Source organism: Mastomys coucha, unplaced genomic scaffold (assembly GCF_008632895.1).
Source record: "Mastomys coucha isolate ucsf_1 unplaced genomic scaffold, UCSF_Mcou_1 pScaffold13, whole genome shotgun sequence".
Taxonomy (NCBI): domain Eukaryota; kingdom Metazoa; phylum Chordata; class Mammalia; order Rodentia; family Muridae; genus Mastomys; species Mastomys coucha.
This window is the reverse complement of record NW_022196895.1, coordinates 33,215,739-33,237,284: the sequence shown is the minus strand read 5'-3', so window position 1 is coordinate 33,237,284 and position 21,546 is coordinate 33,215,739. Positions and strand designations below refer to the sequence as shown.

The 21,546-nt window shown below is 43.2% G+C and overlaps 1 protein-coding gene across 27 annotated transcripts in view; it reads right to left on the bottom strand.

Moving 5' to 3' along the window:
* The window catches only part of LOC116087034 (protocadherin alpha-4), a 245,621-nt gene that overhangs the window by 26,796 nt on the left and 197,279 nt on the right, over positions 1 to 21,546 (bottom strand). For 26 of the 27 annotated variants that reach the window (XR_004117229.1, XM_031365422.1, XM_031365439.1 and 23 more), the window contains 2 exons: positions 6,329 to 6,387; positions 3,064 to 3,152 (listed from right to left, as the gene is read on the bottom strand). Coding sequence is in view for 26 of the 27 variants with exons in the window: in XM_031365422.1 (XP_031221282.1) it covers positions 3,064 to 3,152; positions 6,329 to 6,387 (148 nt within the window). In the remaining variant the exon portion in view is untranslated. Of the gene's footprint in view, positions 1 to 3,063; positions 3,153 to 6,328; positions 6,388 to 15,795; positions 18,740 to 21,546 lie in introns of those variants that run through there. The other variant, XM_031365417.1, reaches the window with a different exon arrangement.

The following is a 21,546-nucleotide window of genomic DNA, read 5'->3' as shown; positions in this document are numbered from 1 at the left end:
CAATCCAGGTAACCTCAGAGGACCTGTATCTAGAACTACAAATGGGAACCACTGGATTCTAACCATTAGGTCATCAGTCAAAGCCAGATAGTAGATTATAAGCCATGAAATTATCCCCCCCCAACCATGAGTAAGCCGACTACATACGCATTGATGCTCCATGCCAACCATTGTGATGCATCTAGGGACTTTGTCATTGTGCACTCAGTAAGCAAGCCTGACACTGGAATTCAGCTCAGCTCTTACTCTAAATAATAATATTAATCTTTACATCATTCCGCTTCAAATGACAAAGAAAAAAGCGTGAGTTCTAGCACCTCAAAGTACAAAGGACACAGCAGAAGGCAGAGGAGAGCCCTTTTACCTTCGTGTAATTGGTGTGGAGGCATTTCAAAGAGCATAGTTAGGTCACCACAGAATAACTGGAGAATGTGAGCCTGACCACTCCATGAAAGCCATGAGTCATGTATCAGCCGTCAGTAAGGGTGGAGAGCAATGGAGATTCTTCATCTATCTCCATCAAAACTATGGATCATCAAACAGCTGGGCAAGATGATCTCCAAACTCCATTCCTTTCTAAGAAGCTATTGGCTGTGGATAGATAATGGGAGTACTTTTTTCTTGAGGATGTGGTAACTGGTAGATTTCTCAGTCTCCAGTGCATGCATGGTCCCACACTCATACATGTATGGGCAGCACTACAGGACTTAAATGGCTGTCAAAACAAATGCCATGGAGTTAGGGGAGGATATAGGGAAAGTTGGAAGGGGTAAATGGGGATTAGATAGGATCGTATTTCATTATATAAACATATGAAATGCTCAAATATGAAAAAAATTTAAAAATGAGCTTGGATGCAACTGCTTGCTGACCAATAGTAAATGTAAATGTGCGTATGTGTATATACATATATATATATATGATGTGTGTATATACACATGTGTTTATATATGTATGAATATATGTGGGACCGTGAAAGGCGGCCTGTTTTCTGGTCAAGCTAGGTTTAAAGCCCAGAGACCCAGCAGATTAATCTGCAAGGGACAGAAGGAAGTTTGTCACATGTTCCCAGACACTTGGCTCCTGACACGAAGCCCCAGCTCCATAATTCTGCGGCCTTCAGTCATGTGGGCTGTCTGGACTCCACCCCACAATTATCAGGCAATAGCCAGATATGCTCGGCCCCACAGTTACCTGACAACAGCAAGGACGACCCAGCCCGCTATAAATGGAGCTACCTGCCCCTTCCTTGCTCTCGTACTCTCTAGCTCTCTTACTCTCTCGCTTTTCTCTTGCCCTCTTGCTCCCCCTCTCCCCAGTCCCTTCCCCACTTCTCTCCACTTGGCCATGGCCGGCCTCTGCTTCTCTGCGCATCTCCTTCGCTCTGCCTTTCTACAATAAATGTCTTAAAACTATGGACAGTCTCTGCTCATCGAGACCTACCGTGCTGGAGCAATGGAGTAGGTCTTCCCCTAACGAGCTGTGCATCTAACCGCTGGCCAGGAAGCCTCCCTGTGGTCCAGCCAAGGCTTCTACCAACCCAAGCCGCTGACTGAGCAAACCTAGGACTCTCGTCTCCGCCAGCCGTTACCCTGCCAGAGCTCTCTTCCTATCCTTTTCCCTTCAGCCTCCGGCCCAGAGTATGCCCAAGGATCCGCCCTCATTCTCAGCTCTTCTGCAACATACAGAGGCGTCTGGGATGTCCCAGAGCAAGAACCTGTCATTCCTTGCCTCCATGCAGCCCAGAGACCCCAGAACCGGCTCTTCCACTTGCCCTCAGCGGTGTCTGTGGTTATCAAGAGTCAGACAGAGCCCGACTGCGGCAGTTCTGTGGGGACTCCCAGACTGCGCCTTCCTCACCCCCGGAGTGGAAGCCCACGGCTTCTCACAGTCCAATGCCCGCCCGTTGGCAGCCTGGGGTCGGTGCAGTCAAACTCCCCAGTCCACCTCACCCAGCGGCCCTAGCCCCGAGTGGCCGTGGGACCCCATTTTTGACCCACAAATATACATATACATTTATGTTTTAGGAATATTTATCCCTAATATCCTTTTGAATCTGAAGGGCAAACCTGGTTCCAAAGCATGAAGTAATCCATAAATGTTCCCATTTTATATGTGGCTAGAGATTTACACTGACCAATGTCATTAATGAAAGGATACACTCAACGCTAGTTCCTAACTTACCAAACTAACCTATAATGTCTCCATGACAACAAAACTAACCCTAGAAGTAGGGAGCTTGATCAAGCATGACCTCACATGTGTCTGAGTAGCTCTAACCCGTCTAGGTGCTTCCTCTTCCTACAACAGTTAGTATTCTGAAAACACTCTCCTCTCTCACTCATTCACTGATCTGGGACTGCAGACTGGTTCAACTGAGTCTTTCATGTTCTTCCCCTTGCCATCTGGCAATATTAGCTGTCTAATAAATTGCTTCAATTTGTGCATTTTTAACCAACTTTACTTTTAGTTGACATGTGAAACACTCATAAATAGCAAATGCTGCATGATTAGTATAAATGAAAGTCCTTGGAATTGCCAGCAAAATATAGACCCTTAGCTGTGCATGTTATTCAGCCTAATCATTTGAAAGGCATCTGGTTATTTTTAGAGAGAAGTTTTCACATATACATTCTTATGTCATCTGTTCTGTATTGTGCATGCACTCGTTTTAATTTGGCTGGATTTTTGCAAAGCAGTGTGCTTTGCCGCCATGTCAGATAGGCCTGGACTTGGAGCAAGATGCACTTGTGTTTGAAACTTGTCTCTGCTATTCAGAAGCTGTGGGAATGTGGATTCAGTACCGAGCGTCTCTATTTCTTCAGCCTTTAAGACTAAAATAAGTGTCATAAGTTCTCAGTTATCTATTTTCAACTCTTGAAGAACTCTAAGCATAAAATCAAAACAGTTGGGTAAATATGGAGATCATGTTTTTATGGAAGAAAAGAAAGACTCGAAAAGGAGCCATCAACATTCCTGCTCTTAAAAAAAAAAAAAAAAAAAAAGGTCATTTGACAAGTTTCCAGAACCCAAACAAGGAACAGTGAAATCCTGACTCTTTACCTGGTGTTGCACTGGATACTGTTGGCCACTGTTGATCAGGCCCTCCTGGACCAGCCCGCAGAATACCAGCCTCCTCCAGGTGCACAGAGCTGAATAAACATATAGACCCACATAACAATTAGACCATAAACGCTTTTCCAATGCTCTTCCCACCCTCAGAAATTGCCCCCATTATGAAGGGAGGGCTGCAGCTAACACTCCTTGCTCATGCTTGAACTGCAACCATTACTGCTGAACAGTCACCTTGCAAAACTGCAAGACTGTTGCTGACTTACTGCCTGCTGTGGCACTGTGATAATAACGTGTTCTGTCTTTATGGCAGCTTTGGTTTTCATTAATGCCTTGTGGTGCCCACTGAATCTAACAAAAGACCCACAAGAGAACAAATGCCATCTTAATGTCTCAGTGCTGATGAGGGAAGCTTGTTCTCTGAACTCCCAACCCTCTCTCAGGTTAAGCGTACTAATATTGTTGATAGTAATATTAGTTTGGCTACCCAACTCATTCCTGGGAGTAGGAGGAGGATGCACATGCACATCTGAGAATTGAACCCTTAGGTCTCCTATACGCTTAGCAAGGTCTCTATCCTTGAGTTACATCCCCAAACCTTTATTTCAAGGACAGCGTGTCACTAAGTTGCCCAAGCTGGCTTTGAAGTTGCTGTTTTTCTCTATCTGTCCCCTAAGTAGAAGGGGTTAGAGGCATGAGCAAAAATACCCAGGCCAATTATTTAGTTAGTTTTTTTTTTTTTGAAAAAAAATTTATTTGATATACTCAAAGGAACAGTTGGATGGACAGACAGTGACAAAAGTACTGCTTGCTCCAGCTCTGATTACTTCTTAGCTTTACTTCTGTTTTATTTTTTCTGTATTGTTTTATGCATAGATGATCTACCCAACATATCCTAAGACAAAAGAAACCCAATCACAATTCACAGATTCAGAAGCAACTAATTCAACATAAAACACTGCTGGGAAATGACCTAAGATACTCACAAAGGCTAGCAGAGAGAAAACAAACCGTCTAAGGTCAGGAAGAATTCTGTGTCAATTTATGTATGTCTATAGCTAGTGCACATCAGAGCTTCAAATATATCCGGATAGATAAAAAAAAGGAAAACAGGATCCCAACTCAATAGCTGGGGCAATTCTCCAAAGTTAGTGGACATTTTAAAATTAGACATTTGTTTATCCTCAAACTAAATTACTAAGACCTCAGTGAATGACTGAAGGGCTTACAGGAGACAATGGGTCAGAAGTGGAACTGTTACAGGAAAAGGGACCTATGCATCCAGCAGACCCTTGCCCCTTCACTCCAAACACACTGGGTAGAAGTCCACAGGATAAATTGCCACTCAACACCCTTATCCTTTATTTCCAGCCCAGGATTTTCTTTCTTTCTATTTGTTAGTATTAATATCCTTTGGGCATTCATGGTTCTACCAGAAAAGTATAAGGACACAAAGATACAACTTCCTTGCAACCAGATCAGCTCAAAGCAGATTTAAAAAGTAAGATGAGGATGGCATGATGCCCGAGGCTAGACAAGCCAAGTGCACTGTGGGAAGGCGGCATTCTGCAAGGTCACAGCTCTGATACATGTTCAATGCCCTACACTGTGACCAAGATATAATGTTTTAGTTGCAAGTTGTATTTAATTATTTACACACTTAAATCCCTAACTGAAACCCAAGTAGGAGAAAATGGGGACAAGAAAGTGATTATTCCTTTACTGTTTTATTTTAAATAGAGTTTCTCAAAAGCTGTACTTCGTAACTTTGGTACCTTTCAAGCAAAACACTAATTAAATCACAATGGTAAAAGCCAATATGTAAAATGAGTTTAATTTACCTAACGCACAGCTCCATAACCATCCCACATATACAATCCCTCTCTAGTATATGCAAACAATCCTCTGATGCCTAGTATAGCAGCATCTGTATAAGGGGTTCTAGATGAAAATCATGAGCCTGGTTCCTGCATGACATCTCACCAAGTAAGTTACCAACCTTTAGCCCTTCCCTGATTACTTCTGATTCAGAAATAGCACCCATATAATGACCTCTTCTCATTTGTAAGCTTGAGAAGTCATTAATTTATTTTAATCTAATGCATGTTTAATGAGCTAAAATTACATTTTCATTAATTCTACACATACTAGTCTATAAGCTTTTTCTTTAGACATTGACCTAGGTTTGATGAAGACTCAGTTCACAATTGCCCAGATAGTCTGAGGGTCATAAAGTCTGGAGTTCATTTCTTCTTAAAAGTTAAATCCTTTTGCTAATATAATCATTAGTCTCTTGAGTCGTCCTATCTGGCTTCCCAAGACAATCACAAATAATGATTCTTTCATTTGGCCTCATGGCATGGACACATCAGCTCTGGGAATCAGTTACTGTCAAAGAGACAAAGTAGAAAAGACCAAACCATATTAAGTCTGAGTCTTGAGTAATGCTATTACTCTAGGCTGATCTAAAGCAAGCTAGATTTAGTCTCCAGATATTCAATAATGTCCTGAACATGGCTCATCTCTAAAGAGCTCATGATATTGGTAATAATAAGAGAGCAAAGTGATGGAGAAGATAGAAGATTCTAGAAGGGGCAAATATATAAACATGAACAGCTATCAGTTGATGTGTCTAACAGAGTATAATGGTCAGTGTGAGATAAGAGATGAAGAAATATGAGATAGGAAACAGTCTATGTATATACATTTATAATGTACTCAAACCTGGAAGTGCCTGACTTGTATTAGTTGTAATTTTTTTTAATATTTTTTTATTATTAGATATTTTCTTTATTTACATGTAAATTTCTCCATTCCCAGTTTCCCCTCCCAAAAACAAAGAAACAAACAAAAACAACAAAAACAAACCCCTGTTGCCTCCCCCTTCCCCATGCCTGCCAAGATAAGAGTGGTGAGGAACTGGAAATTATCACGGGGAGTTTAAAATATTTTTAAGCTGATACAAAGGTTTTTAAACTGACACATCCTTGCAGGAATTTTGATGAAAGTACAAAAACCAGCCTCTGATTCCACACGGCATTCTCACTTCCCAGCACTCAGTAAGCACTTGGCACTGATTACTTCCAATGTTTCAAGAAATAACTATGAAGACCGAAATAATTGCGTTCCCAGGCAGAGTTTTTAAAGCTTCTCAATTTAAACAGCTGCTTCGGGGCTGTGGAGATACAGTTTATCTAACAGAGCCCACTTCAAGTTTCTCCCAAGTGAAGGAAGGAATGAAGAAGAGAGGACATACCTGTGCATGCCTGCTCTTAGTGAGGCAGAGTAGCGCCAGTCAGGGTTGGGCTGCCGGGGCTGCAAAAATCACAAAGGGAGTTTGTTGTTAAAATGGCAAATCAATGTTCACCTAAGGTAGTACTACTTGATTAGTTATTCCTTAAATATTTTCACGCACACAATCCAAAAATACCAAATGGAACATTTCATATGAAACCCATGGCACATATAAGTTTAGGAAATCCACACTTAGGATTGTTGTGAGGGTCAGGCTTAGATGTGCCCTGCCCAATATAAGTCTATGTTCTTAAAACATTAGAGGAGATTGTCTCATGACAGGAAAAAAAAACCATTATTTTTACCCTCAGATGCCCCCATCAGAGGCACACCTTCAGTCCTGTAGTCTAGCTATAACAGTGCAGGACCACACAAATTCTGCAGACCTGGCTGGACTGCAGAGGACTGCAATCTACTGCTGGCTTTGCAGACTGCAGCCTGTTTGACCTGAGAAGGATGTGCCCAGTCATAACACTAACAACTGATAACAGCCTCTTCAACTGATGGAGGAGGGATAGCAAAGAGAAGAAAACAAACCACTGCAGATTGACCTTGCTTTGCCACCCAACCCTTCTCGTAAATCCTTACTGGCTCCCTGCCCCTTTCTCATGCTTCTCCTCCTGAGTCACTGCGCTCCGACTGCTTAGCAGGAAGTAGATGAAATCCATGAGGACCCCAACGCTTGCTGTACCACCTGGGTCCTAGAAAGAAAATTTGTGTGCCCTTTGCCCACAAACTGTCATTTCAAAGTAGAATTGATAAAGAAGAAAATATGGCACCTGAAGACTGTGTGGGGAGCTATATTTTGGCCAGAAGGTACTCGGAATCACTAGAGATTAAATCAGGCATGGATACTAAATTGGAAATGGAAGGGGGGGTTATAATTTGTGCTTTCTTCCAGGTTACAATGATCACAGCAACATAAAGCTGTAGCAGTTCCAGTCAATGAGTTCAAAGTTCAAACTATTCTTACCCACATCTTTCATATAGTCCATGCAAGTAATGTGAAGTACTTTCATAAATACACTTCATAATGCCCACTGAAGTGATTGGATCAGCATCCCTTACCCCCATACAAGCTGTCACTTCGTTCTTTTGTATTCTGCTGACAAGCTATGTATGTGTAACTGGCTTCATCCTTCATTTTCAAATCTATAACATGCTATGATTGTCCCATAAAAAGTTGCATAAATTACCCACAGACTAAATGAAATGGGCTTCCAATTTCTTACAAGTATTGTTAGAGGCAACAAAAGATAAAATGTTTGCAAATAATTTTATGAACCTGAAAACATGAGTAAAATACACCTTCCTAAGTTCTCATTGTTGCTGTCTCCTGCTCAGGCAGGACCAGTGTTAGCTTGTCCACTGAGAAAAGTCTTTCTAGAAAGACTCTAACATCTGCTGAGTGACTGTGGCTTATCGTTCTATGATTGGGTAACACTCATGATGAAAATCACTGCAACTTGATCTTTGGGATGAACTCGCTCACCTTGGTTTGCGGAAAGGCACAACTCTATCAGGACTGAACAGGAAACTCACTTAATTACACAATCTAACTTCCTCAAAAACACATTCAATTTGTCATGTTGCTATTTTCAATAACAGCCCATCCACAACAACTTACTTCTCAGATTTATTTGCCACAATGACAGTTAGGAGATTTCTTATGGCAATAAGATCAGACAGGGGAACAGAAAGGAAGAAAGCAACTGGAACGTCTTACTTCACCATCCAGTACTACACGATGAAATAAGCATTTTTATCCCAATACTTTCCTAACCAGGCAATACATTCTGTGAAACTGACTGTATCGATTTTACTCATAAATCACAGATATCTTCGAAAGATAAATGAATATAAGATTATATCCTTAAAACAGAGAAGAGTCTGATATTGGATAAATTTTAGAGTATTTTTAGGTAAATGAACTGTCATACAAGTCATGTTAATTATACTTTAATTATAAAAATGAGTGAGCTCTAAAGACATTAAATTTGCCCAATTGGTGGATTCAAGTGCTAGTTACATATGGTTACTTCTACATTCCTAGGTGTTGATTCATCTTAAAAGAATGCAAAATTGAAACCCAAAAATGTATGTGGGCTATATACAAAATTTGATTCAGTTTGGAAAAAGTTCAGGTTAAAAGACTGACTACTGATATATCTGCTATAAGATAGGAGGCCTGGGACTAACTTTGACTGTGTACCTCTAAGACATTTGAATATTATACCTCAGAATTAAAAGTATTTTTTTCCTCTTTCTCCATTTTATCAGTTTGTTTGTTCATCTGAAAGAAGGTATCGTGTTGAGTTCAGGATGGCTCAAATTCACCATGCCAAGGCTGGCCATGAACTCTTGAATCTCCTTACTTCATCTGCCAACTGCTGCAATTACAGACTCACATCACCACAACCTTGGGTGTGCTGAATTTCCACTGGGGAAGTATTTCAGTTTAGTTTTCTAATACAATAAAAGTTGCAGAACTCTAGATGCAGAGAAAGTCAATTAGGTAATCCATATGGGTGATGTAATATTATTGAAGAACAAGAATCAACTTGAGTTCCTGCTAAAATTATACAAAGACTTAATTTATCTTGTTATGGAATTATTTGTGATTTATGCCTTAGGATACTTAAGCTACAGAAGGATGAATCACTTCTAAGATGGTTTAAAGTAAAACAGGTTAAAAATATCCTATGTTATTCATAAACTCACATGAACGCTCAGTGAAATAAGCTGCTGCCTTCTCACCATGCAAATTGCTGTTGAATTTGTCAATAAATTGCTCTTTGAAACCTGAAACTACATGCAAGATCTCCTTTTTCTTCCAAGTAAGACTTAATTCTACAGCCAGTTTTTCATTGTGCTATCTAATGGACATTGATCTAAATTTCAGTGGGCAGCATGCGAAGACCACCCTGAGATTCCCACACCAAATGTACCTGTCCTGTATAATCTCAAGACTCAAACTGTGATAGACTTATTCCCATAATCGTATTTACATGGCTTACCCGTCTTTTAAAAGGGGGAGATTATTTGGTAGGACCAACCTAACCACAAGACCCTTTATACTCAAGTCTAGAAGTCACAGACAGAGTCACGGGAGATGTGAAGCATGAGAGAGAATCCATGTTTCAGGAGATTCTCTCCAGCCAGCCCTGAGAACAAGTCACATGATAGGACCTGAGAGAAACATCTCTCAGCAGAGAGCACTGCTTCTCCTTGGCCCCAGCAAAAAGAGATAAGCAGGCACAGGATTCTGTTCCCAAGGAAGTGAACTCTGTCAACAATCTGAATGAAATTCCAAGTAGAATCTTCCACGGACCCCCAAAGGAGTTCCTAGCCAATGTGTTGAATTTTTTAGCGTTATGAAAGCTGAAGTAGAAAGCTCAGCCACATATTGCAGGGCTGTGAGACACTAAATGGGTGAGGTTCTAACCACTAATTCATGGTAATTTGTTACAGCAGAAAAGGGATGCATTAAAGAGAAACTGAAATAGAACACTGAAAACAATCACAACTATATTACATACTGGTCTTTACATAAATCAAACTTGGAGGAGGATAAACTTGAGGATTCTGAGTAGAAAACTTTCTTCCAAGTACAATGTGTAAACTCTAAGCTATAGAATGGGAAAGAGAATAAGCACGAATATACAAGATAGGTTTAAAATATACAAGATAGGTTCTAATACAAAAGAAAGTGCTATGTCAGCTTATTCTGGATGCACAGCCTACTGGTAGAGCAGTTAATTCCTTACACACAGTCACATCTCCCTGGAGCCAGTAAGGCCAGAAGGAAACTGACATTTCTTTCTACCTTTGCAATGTCAGGTATTTCTTTGTATGTGCCAAGTTCAAATTCTTGAAATAGCTTGTATAATTTTTAGGTTAACAAATTTAAAACATTGCTAAAGAATTCTCTTAACATATGAATTTTTAAATTATGGCTACTGGTTTAAATATTGGTCAAGATGTTATTATATTAATCAGGTAAATTACGTTCATATTATAATATTCATAGAAACTATGATCCAAGTGGGGTCCTGTAAAAGTCATATTTAAGAGCACCTGTTTCTTGAAACATTGCTAAAGAGTTCTCTTGATCTCTGAATTTTTAAACCACTGCTACTTGTTAAATAGGTGGTCAAAATATTATTATGCTAATCAGATAAATTAAGGCTATATTGTAATATGCAAAGAAAGTCTGATCCAAGTCAGAGTTTTGAAGAAACATTTTACTATCAGACCAAGTGGGGTCCTGTAAAAGTCACATGACCAGCCCAACTTGGGATCCATCTCAAGGGGAGGCTCCAAGGCCTGACTCTATTACTGATGCTATGATGTGCTTACAGACAGGAGCCTACCATGGCTGTCCTCCAAGAGGCCCAACAAGCAGCCAACTGAGACAGAAGCAGATACTTACATCCAACTAGTGGACAAAAGTCGGGGGCCCCTGTAGTTGAATTAGAGAAAGGCTGGAAGAAACTGAGGAGGAGGGCAACCCCATAGAAAGATCAGCAGTCTCACCTTACCCTGACCCCTGAGATCTCCCAAACACTAAGCCACCAACTAGGCAACATACACTATCTGGTCCAAGCCCCTCAACACATATACAGCAGAGGACTGCCTGGTCTACCCTCAGTGAGAGAGGATGTGCTTAACCCTCGAGAGACTTGAGGCCCCAGGGAGTGGGGAGGTCTGGTGTGTGAGGGGAGGACATCCTCTTGGAGATGGGGAGGAGGAATAGGATGAGGAACTGTGGAGGGCAGACTAGGAGGAGGGTAATGACTGGACTGTACCAATATAAAAGTAATTTTTTAAAACATGTAATAATAGATTTTGTGTGACATGAAATCAGAATGGGAGAAGGAGATTAGAGGGTGGGAGGGCGAGCAAAAAAAGGAAACCAAGAAAATGTCAAAATTCAACCAATCACTTTGTTAATAGGAAAAAACGGGGAGCAGGGAGAGGAAAAAGAAGAGAAAGAAGAGGAAGAAGAAGAGAAAGAGGAGAAGGAGGAGGAGTTGTTTTATCAAATTCCCTTTTCATCTTAGTGATGGCAATTTTTCCTCAAATACTTGGAAACTGACATCATTCTGACCTCTCATTGAAAGCAAAATTCATATCCAACCAGGGCAAGAATCCAGAAATGAATTTGCTATTCTGTCAGGCAGACAGAGTGCCAATAGACACTGTATAATATGCCAAGCTGTGTCCCTGCAGAGTGTTCTGAGTAAGACCAGATGCCCATGTGATAGCTTACTGCTGGGTCAGAGCAAAGGGTGGATCAATGGCGATCAAGCCACAAGAAGCACATTTCTCCATCAGTCAGAATATGTCTGAAGAGAGAACTGAGACATTATTCCTTTGGCTCAACTTTCTCTATGGGGGGAAAAATGAAGAAGGAATTCATTTGAAGAAAGCATTGTACTATTAGACCAAGAACAAAAAAACTTTTCTTCTCAAGACCACCTTATAACCAATGAAAATGACATTAAACAGCCCCACCCACTAAAAATGGTCATCAAAGATGAAAATTCATAGTTAAAATTTCTTGGCCACGGAGCTGGAGAGATGGCTCAGTGGTTTACATCACTTGCTGCTCTTGCAGAAGATCAAGTTCCGTTCCCACCACCCACACGGTAGCTCCTGACTGCTGATAATTGCAGTTCCTGAGGATCCAAAGCCTTCTACTGCTTTTTGTAAGCTTTGAAACACATATGGTGAAAAAACTTGTGCAGGTACACACACATAAAGTATAAAATAAAATCTCTTGATCTTGCGTGGTTTAGTATCACATGCCTATAATCACTCAAGAGACAGAGGCTCAGGAGCTCAAGGTCATTCAGTTAAGAGACCAGCCTAGACTATATGAGACCCTTTCTCAAGAAGAAGGTGGAGGAGAAGAAGCAGCAGCAGCTTTTCTATTTTGATTATTTTACAGTTTTAAAAACACAGAGGACACTATCACATTACTGTACATAGAGTGTAAATAGTTCTTGGACAGAGCCACCAGATGGCAAAGTCAGCCCTAGAGGAGACATTTTCTGAAAGATTACATTAACTCTTTCAGAACCTCATTCTGGATTTAAGTTCAATGTGCACATACAGTGGGTAGAAATAACTGAGGATACGGTATCTGCAAATTGCTTCGTTATACAGAAGAGAGAAGCCAGGCTTAAATGTCTCTGCTGCTCCTTTATGACTTCACATGCTGTGCCACTGAGTACTCAAAATGACTCATTAGCAATCAATCTTAGGACTTGGTTTCTTTTCATGGAGGCTCTGGAAAAAGTGCCAACTACTTTCACTTCAGGTTCTCAGAAGGCTCCAAAGAGAAATTCTGTCCTGTTGCCAAAAAGCTGTCATAGCAAAACTCATGAAATTAAAACAAACAAACAAACAAAAAAAACAAACGACTAACTACCTAAACACTGTAAAATCTACCTAAAGATCAAAATCTGTTACTAAATGCTGATGTCTAATAAGCAACAAGAGAAACCTCAGTGAAATGACAGAGGTAAAGGCTCTGGGTAACCATTGCCAATAGTAAAGCAATAAATAAAAAAATAGCTGGCAGTAGCATTTGGACCGAATATGCCATGCCAATGTGTGTGTGCGCGTGTAATTGGGATTTCTGTCTACTCCTACTATTGAAGAAAACATAGGCTTTAGAGTCAAACCAGTGAAGCTTAAAATACAACTAGCAGTGTAGCAGTGTGTTATATAATATAACCTCTCTGATAATGCTTGTTTCATGTAAAACTTACAAGCAATGAAATCACATATGCACATTTTGCAAAGTAGAGTATTTTCCGCAGAGCAGTGTGGTCCCAATGAGTACAAATTCCTTCACTTCCTGTTTCCAGTCTCCATGTAATTTTAATGTTGGCCTATGGCATTAGTTCAACTCCAGTACCCTGCAGTAGCTAGGTAAGAACAAGAAAGCCCAACCTGGCAAAGTCAGTTTGACCTAGCAATGATGGTTTCAAGACAGACTGACTTCTGTCACCATTTAGCCAAGCTACCCAATGGGTCTTACTTTTTCTCTGTAGCTGCAATAAACACAGGAGCTGTAGACCTTGGGACATCTCACTACATTTTGAGAGATGTCTACCAGATACCAACTGCCTTTACTAAATTCATGCCACTCTCTTGGTAAAATCTCACAGCATCCATTGCTTTCTAAAATAACTTTATCCCTAGATTAAAGGTTTGTGTACCACAGTAACTATTAACATACAGGTCGGTGTAAGGCAGAAATAGTTCATATATCAAAATGCCCCAAGCTGTGAGTCATGAGAGAGAGGGCAAGCATGCCATCTTCCTAAGCTTCCAGCACACAGCTGGTGGCAAAGCTGAGCCGTGTCTGGCTTGCTCTCTGGACCTTGTCACCACCTGCAGCCTGCCCCAGATCCCTGTCCCCTGAACTTGTTAGGCAAATGTCCATAGCATCCTTATCTAAAGACAAATCATTTTTACAGGCTTCCAAAAGCTACCATGTAACAATTCTGAAAATGTGTTCACATCCCACTCCTACCCTCTCCCCGCCCCCTGATTTTCTTTATTTCCTCTCTTCCTCAGTCTACAGTCTGCCTCCTGTGGAAACTCAGCATTGATGACTTTCAGGGTCTTCTGATAAGTGAACAACATACATAGGAAAATGAAAAATACAATGAGCAATCTACTGACAACGGAGAGTGAGGATTCTGTGGTTACAAACTACCCTCCTCAAGATTGCCGTGAACTTTAAATGTGAAAATATAGACATTAGTAAACCACACTTGTAGTATGCTAATGAAAAGTCATAAACTATAGGAAAAGAAAGAGTGTTAATTCATTTTGTGCTGACTCTCAAAGACCTAGCTAGCTACAGAGTTGTTGCTTAGAAAGAAAATTCAGGGCTGGCGAGATGGCTCAGCAGGTAAGAGCACTGACTGCTCTTCCAAAGGTCTGGAGTTCAAATCCCAGCAACCACATGGCTCACAACCACCCATAATGAAATCTGACGACTTCCTCTGGTGTGTCTGAAGACAGCAACAGTGTACTTACATATAATAATAAATAAATATTTTTAAAAAAAAAAGAAAAAAAAGAAAGAAAATTCACCCATATTTATAGGACAGGGTTTTGCTTTGAAATACGAGTTGAAAGGACCACCAGGCAGGCTCCTATCATTCCAGGCATGCTCTGGGACTTTCCTATGTAAGTACACCTGAACATGAATGTACTTTTCGATAATTTCTATGCATTCTTCCTTATAAGGACCAATTTGGCCTGTAACTACTTAAAACCACAAACTGGTGCATATACTAAGCACCATATACAGTAAAATCATCCACTTCCTAAGCCTTGTTATACCACTGGATGTCTAATTTCGTGCCCAGAAAATGAACAGGTACTTTCAGAGTATTTTCATTTACCTTAAAGACATGAAAGGCTTGAAAATTACACTTTACATCTCATCAGGAACACAGAAATGGTTAGTGTGGAGTCAGGGGATTATTGGTATTTAAAGTCAATGCTGAGAACCCGTCCCTAGGCTGGAGTTCTTGTACCACACTCCCCTTATTAAGCTTGGCCTGATCTCCACCATCCCTACATATACCTATCCCACTCATTAATGAGCTCCCTCAGCCAACAAGACAAATGTGTACTCATTTACTCTGGCCTACTACCATTCATTTCTTCTCACAAGAATGGCCACATCATCCAGCTGTTGCAAACTCTAGCTTCAGAGTGAGGACTACATTCTAGCTTCTCACTTCCAGAGTGAATTTCCAGAGGAATTTATCACATTAGTCCTGTGTAATTAATTGAATAAATTTTAGGGACAAGTTCTCACACTATGTAGCCCCAGATGGCTTGGAACTTGTATGTAGACCAAGCTGGCCTCAAACTCACAGAGATCTACCTGCCAATCATTTTCACCGTGGACCTCCAAGATAGAAACATCAACATTATACAGAGGTAACCACATAGCTCTGGAAGTCTCAGAGCTTATATATTTATATTTTAAAGCCCCAGTCAATTATCCTGTAGACAATATAGCCGAGATTATTTCTTTGAAGCTCACATTACCTCCTAGTAATAGAACTCTTATTCCCAGACCTGTTCTATTTCAACAAAGCTGTGCTTCAACAAAAAAATACCCGAGACTAATCCTCACTACTCAAAAACTGTTATGGCTAATTCTTCTCGTGTGCCACTAGAAAATGGTAAGTAAAAGAATTCTCCAGGGCTTATTTTCTAAAGAGCAAACAGCAGGTTATAATAAGATCAGAGGTACCATTAATACTTAATTTACCAGATAAACCTTTCGGTGCTAATAAATCAGTAATGCCAACCACATGCAATTGGAGGAAGGGACACATAAAAAAAAGCATGACTTTCTGGAAGACACTTTGATCACCATCTCACCTCATTCTGAGAGACAGCATCATTTTTTAGGATAATCAGGTTCCCAGCACTGTGCCTACTTTGGCCCGTGAGTTGCCTGTTGTCAGTCACTGAGGCTTGGGCTCCCCCGGACCCTGGCCCTGTCTGGGCTCCTGTGTTGTAAAACATGAAAGTATCACTCCCTGAGCCTGCTGTCAGGCAGGCCTTGTAGCAATAGGTCTTGGTGAGGGAGCCATTGCCTCGAACCTCGATGAAGTGAGGCTGGACTTTGAGGCCATGTGGTATCCTGGCATCGATATTATTATTGGCCTGTTTGTACAGCTCTGCAGGGCACCGCTCCCTCACTCCACAGAAGCCTCCGCAGCATGCCGTGCCATAAGCAGTGTATCGGTAGCACTTGATGATGCTCAGAACAATGATTGTCAAGAGAAATATAAAAGACACTGTGCTTAATGCTATTATCAGATAAAGTGTGATCTCAGAGTATGTCCGGGGACTCTTTATATGTCTCTGAGTGTCAGGGAGCATTTTAGAAACCCTGTCCACCACAGCTACTGTAATGGTCACGGTAGCTGATAGAGGTGGCTCTCCATTGTCACGGACCACCACAGTCAGGTTGAAAGTGGTACCACTCTCATCTCCAATCTTCCTGGTAATCCTAATTTCTCCTGTGTGAAGTTCTACTTTAAAGAGGTCCGAGTCCGAAGTTGGGACTAAATGGTAAAAGAGCCAGGCATTCTGCCCAGAGTCTGAATCCATGGCTATGACTTTGGTGACCAGGTAGCCAGCAGGGGCAGTCCGTGGCACCATCTCAATGGCTGCTGATGTGTTAGTTGAGGTAGGGTATAGAATATGAGGGGCGTGGTCATTCACGTCCACCACATACACGTTGGCGGTCACAGTGCTGCTTAGTGGTGGCCTCCCCTTATCCTGGGCCTCCACAGTCACAAAAAACTCTCGAAATTTCTCATAGTCAAAAGAGTTGACGGCATAAAGGCTGCCGCTGGCACTGTTAATGGAGACATAGGAGGTGACTGGCAGCCCTTGGATCTCCCTGTCTAGGAGTGAGTAGGTCACCTCTGCATTCTCCTTTTGATCTGGGTCTGTGGCTTGCACAGTGCAAAGCAACACACCTGGCAAATTGTTTTCCTGGATGTAGATGGAATAGGAGTCCTGCAGGAAGCTTGGTGGGTTGTCATTTATGTCCGAGATCTCAATCTGCAGTGTCCTTTGAGACGTGAGGGGTGGTACTCCCCCATCAGTGGCTGTCACGGTGATGTTGTAGGCAGCTACCAGTTCCCGATCCAACGGGCCACTCACCACCAGGGTATAGGAGTTTCCAAAGCCGTTCAACCGGAAGGGCAGTGAAGCTTCCAGACCCAAGCTTACTTTCCGGTTGGAGCCTGAATCTTGGTCATTCACACTGAGAAGAGCCACAACAGTGTTGAGGGCAACATCCTCAGGCACTGGGCTGTATAAGTCTGTGAGCACCACCTCTGGAGCGTTGTCATTCACATCTATAATGTCCACCAACACCTTGCAGTGACCGGCCATGGGTACTGGTCCCCGGTCAGTAGCTTGCACATAGATCTGGTAGGAGGAAGACTCCTCATAATCCAGAGTCCCACTTACTCTCACTTCCCCTGTAATGGCATCGATGCTGAAGAGCTGCCTCTCCCGGTCGGAGGTGTAGCTGCTCAAAGAGTACCTGAGTTCACCGTTAGAACCCTCATCCGGGTCCGAGGCATTCAACTTCACTACCAATGTGCCTGGAGGAGCGTCCTCCCGCAGCTGGACGCGGTAAGTGGATTGGTCAAAGGCAGGAGAATTGTCATTCGTGTCCAGGACACGAACGGAGATCTGAGCCGTGCCTGAGCGAGCTGGGATGCCTCCATCCACCGCAGTGAGAACCAAGTGGTGCAAGGCAGTCTGCTCGCGGTCTAGGCCCTTCCGCAGCACGAGCTCCAGCACCTTGCTATTCTCCTGCAAGGGTTTAAGATCCAGCTCAAAGTGCTCGCTGGGGCTGAGCTCGTAGGTCTGCACTGAGTTGGCGCCGACGTCGGGGTCCTGTGCGCTCTCTATGTGAAACCGCGCTCCAGGTGCCACGGATTCGCTTACCTGAAGCTGATAATCCGGCCGCGGAAAGCGCGGAGAGTTGTCATTGATGTCCAGTATCTCCACCTCGATCGCGCTCACTGCCACCGGGTTGTGAGCCAGCACTTCCAAGCTGAGCAGGCAGCGAGGCCGCTGCTCGCACAGCGCCTCGCGATCTATACGCTCGTTGACGAAGAGCGCTCCGCTGCTCAAGTCCAGTTCCAGGTAGCGCGGGCTTGGTGCACCCAGATGGTTGATGCGCAGACAGCCGGGTCCCAAGCGCCGCAGTTCCAGCCCCAAGGCTCTGGCCACGTTGCCCACAAGCGCGCCGGGGCTCTGCTCCTCCGGCACCGAGTATCGTAGCTGGGAGGCCGCTGGGCCTGGCAGCAGCACCAGCAGCAGCCGGAAAGACAGAAACAGCAGCCCGGGCAAGGGCCGCAGGGGTCGCGGATGCTCGTTCGCCCCAGGTCTGATGCCCGCCTGCTCCATAGCCGCCGGCCCTGGCAGAGGCAGCCGGGGCAGGGCGGGAGGCAGCGGCTTGGCGAGCCTGCTCCACGCCGGGCCCGGGCCCCGCCTCCGCCCTCGCCGCTCTTCACCTCTCACACGCTACAAATGCCCGAGACGGCTCCCCTCCCAGGCGTTCTCAAGGGCTCCGGGCCCTGCCGCCCCCGCTGACTCCCCATATCCCAGCTCCTCTACTCGCCTCCAGGCGGTCCGTGGGTCTCGATTTTCTGCGACTGCCGACCGCCGCCGCCGCTGATGATGCTCTAAGGAGAGGGAGGGAGAAGCGGAGGGGGAGGGGGCGCTCCGCAAGTCCAGCTCGGATTCCGCACCCAAGTGGCGGCGGACTGCGACCGTGCACCGCCCTGCCACTCCATTTACTCCAGCCTCATCTTCTTCATCCCCGACACGCTGAATCCCAGCAGACCGCGGGACCGCGGCCACTCCCTTCCTCCCTGCCCCCACCGTCCTGTTCATCCAGTCTCCACGCTCCCAAGCAGGCTTAACACGTCTCCTAAGATTAGCCTGAGAAAAGCAGCTGCGTACCTAGAACTCCTACTATAAGCTCCCCCAAGTCAAGATTTCACAGCGCCATCCAGGAAAATAAACTGTAGGGGGACCTGGGCGGCGCCTTAACAGACAGGGAAAGTAAACGCTGGGGAGGTGCTTCGGGTTTTAGAAATTTGGACCATTTGTTAAGCTGACCCCTTATCTTCCCAACAACGTTTCTTAGTAGTACAGAAAGCCTTTAACGCCCAGGTCAAAGTGCAAAGCGACTAATGCCTTCTCCAGGGGAGCAAGCCTATCAAGTATCCTAAGATCCAGCAGTCCAGCTCCCAGCCACGTGCCTTAACTTTCAGTGTGTATTTTGGCAATTAACCAGAATTCCAGTGTTTAAATTTCTCTACTTAAACAACTGGCTCTGTAAAGCTTCAAGAAAAACTCATTTTCAACCTGTTTTGGTCACAGTAGGAAAAAAAAAAGATCTAGTAAAATTTTAGGCTATTCTTCCCACATGCTTTTGCTAATCTTACTTCAAACCCTTTTTTTCATTTATCGCCCAAGACATTTTCTTTCAAGAGTGATTCATTTTTTTCTTTAATTGATGACAATGTCGTCAAGAGCCTACAAAGCCATTAAATCAGAAGAGTTACTCTCGGTCTGCCCAGCCAGGCTGGAGTATGAACTCATTAATGCTTTGCAAAAAGAAAGAAAAAAGAAAAAAAAAAATACTGCCCTGCTGTTATAAGCAAAATGCAGGAGGCTGGAATTTATCTTACAATAGCAGCAATTTCAAGGGTTACAGCTCATCTTCTGTAAATATAGGGCTCCTGTGGGCTCCTGTACCTCTGGCCCCCCTCAGACTCTCTTCAAATGCTACAATGGCCAACAAATTCTCTTCAGTTAACAAGAAGGGAAGGAACAGGAAAAGAGAAAGCCTTTCTGTGCTGTGTCATTGCCTCCTCTTGTTTCTGTAGTCAGCCCTCTTATCTCTCCCAGCAAGGCTTAAAACTAGAGCCCCTTATGCAAGCTCATTCTTGCTTGCATAGAGATTCTTTTTCTTCCTCAACTCCCAGGATCCTTGAACTACATAGAGAGCCCCTTGGGTAACTTTCTAGCTATGTTAGTGGAAGGAAGCCAGAGTGGGACCTGACACTTGGCATGCTTCCCTGCTTGAGAGGACAAGTTGACAGAGCCAGATTTCAAAGATGGGGGCCAGAAAGCACACCCTTCCTTCAACCTACTAAACGCATTCAGTAACAGCATCCCACAGCCTAACCCATTCTGCCTAGAGAAGGCAGTTTTCCTCCCATCGCTGCCTATTTGTCCTCTTTGTTCCATCAAGGGTGCAAAGTGGGAAGCAATTTCCATCAAAATCTATTCCTGTCTCCATTCTAAGGTCTCTGGCTTCTCCCTCTTCTGTCTGTATCCTTCCCAAACATCCCCCAGTAGCTCTGTCTGTTGCCTGTAGTAATTTGATCTCCAGGAGCCTTAATCTCTCAAGTGCACAAATTGTAGACCTGGCCTATGTCCTCACCCATTACTTATTGCAGAAAACAAATGGCCTGTAAGTAGAATCAAGTTATAAGTTGTCAGGAAAAGTGACCTTGCTTCCCCTCATCTCCTCCAGCCCTCACAGTCGATGCCACCACTGCTCAAAGCCACTGGGTGTTGACCATGCATGGTCCTATGCCCCTGAAAAGATCACAGGCACTTAAGGAAGAGATAAGGGTGACAAGGGCTTTGTCATGCTTTAAACAGAAGCCTCAGAGTGCCCTGAGCCTGGGGTGGGAGGGTGGACAAGGGACAAAATTTGTCATTCAGCAAGAGTAACGGCTGAGATGCCCAGGTTTATGTTTCAGAAGTAAGCACCAACTGGTATTTACTCCCTCAGTGGCTGAAAGGGCAGAGGAGCAGCAGAATCGGCCTCCTTTCCAGTGATGTGGTACTCCAGAGAGGGTATTCTGTTTGGCACCATAGTAATTTCCTATCTCACACTATTATACTGAGCTTCCTGCCAACCTTACCAATGTTCAGGATGTGATTTCTTTCTCACACTGTTGCTAAGGGCTTCATCTACAAATATTCATGCTAATGCCCCCAGTCATACCATTGTGTATTCCGTACTGTTTACTATTAAGAATTCCATTTAAAAAGAAGGATAAAACTGACCGGAAACACCTAATATAGAGATAGTTATACATAGTGATGTGACTTTTAACACCCAACCTTCCATTTGCTTGTTTTCAGTAGAGGAAACAAAAATAAAACTCACGAGACTATTGTTGTGATTAAAAGAACTAATACATGATTTGTACACTATCTGGCAAGCACATTATTGTTATTGGTGGTAGTGGTGTTTATGAAGTGCAACAACTGTTCACAGATGACATCTTGGCTGACCATCTATGTACGGCATGACTCCTTAAACACAGACATTCGGGATATTTAAGAAGTAATAGTTGTGGAGACAGAAGAGCATACTCAAAGTCTAGCTTTTCCAAAGTTTCTAAATACTTCTAGAACTTACTCTATGTGTTGAAAATAAAAAAGAGCAACTCGCTTTTGTATCTGATATGCGTGTATTTTGTCTGTTTGTTTTATGTGTCTGTGTGAGTGTCTGATATGCATGTGCGGTTACCCAGTGAAGACAGAGACAGACATCAGAACCCCTCA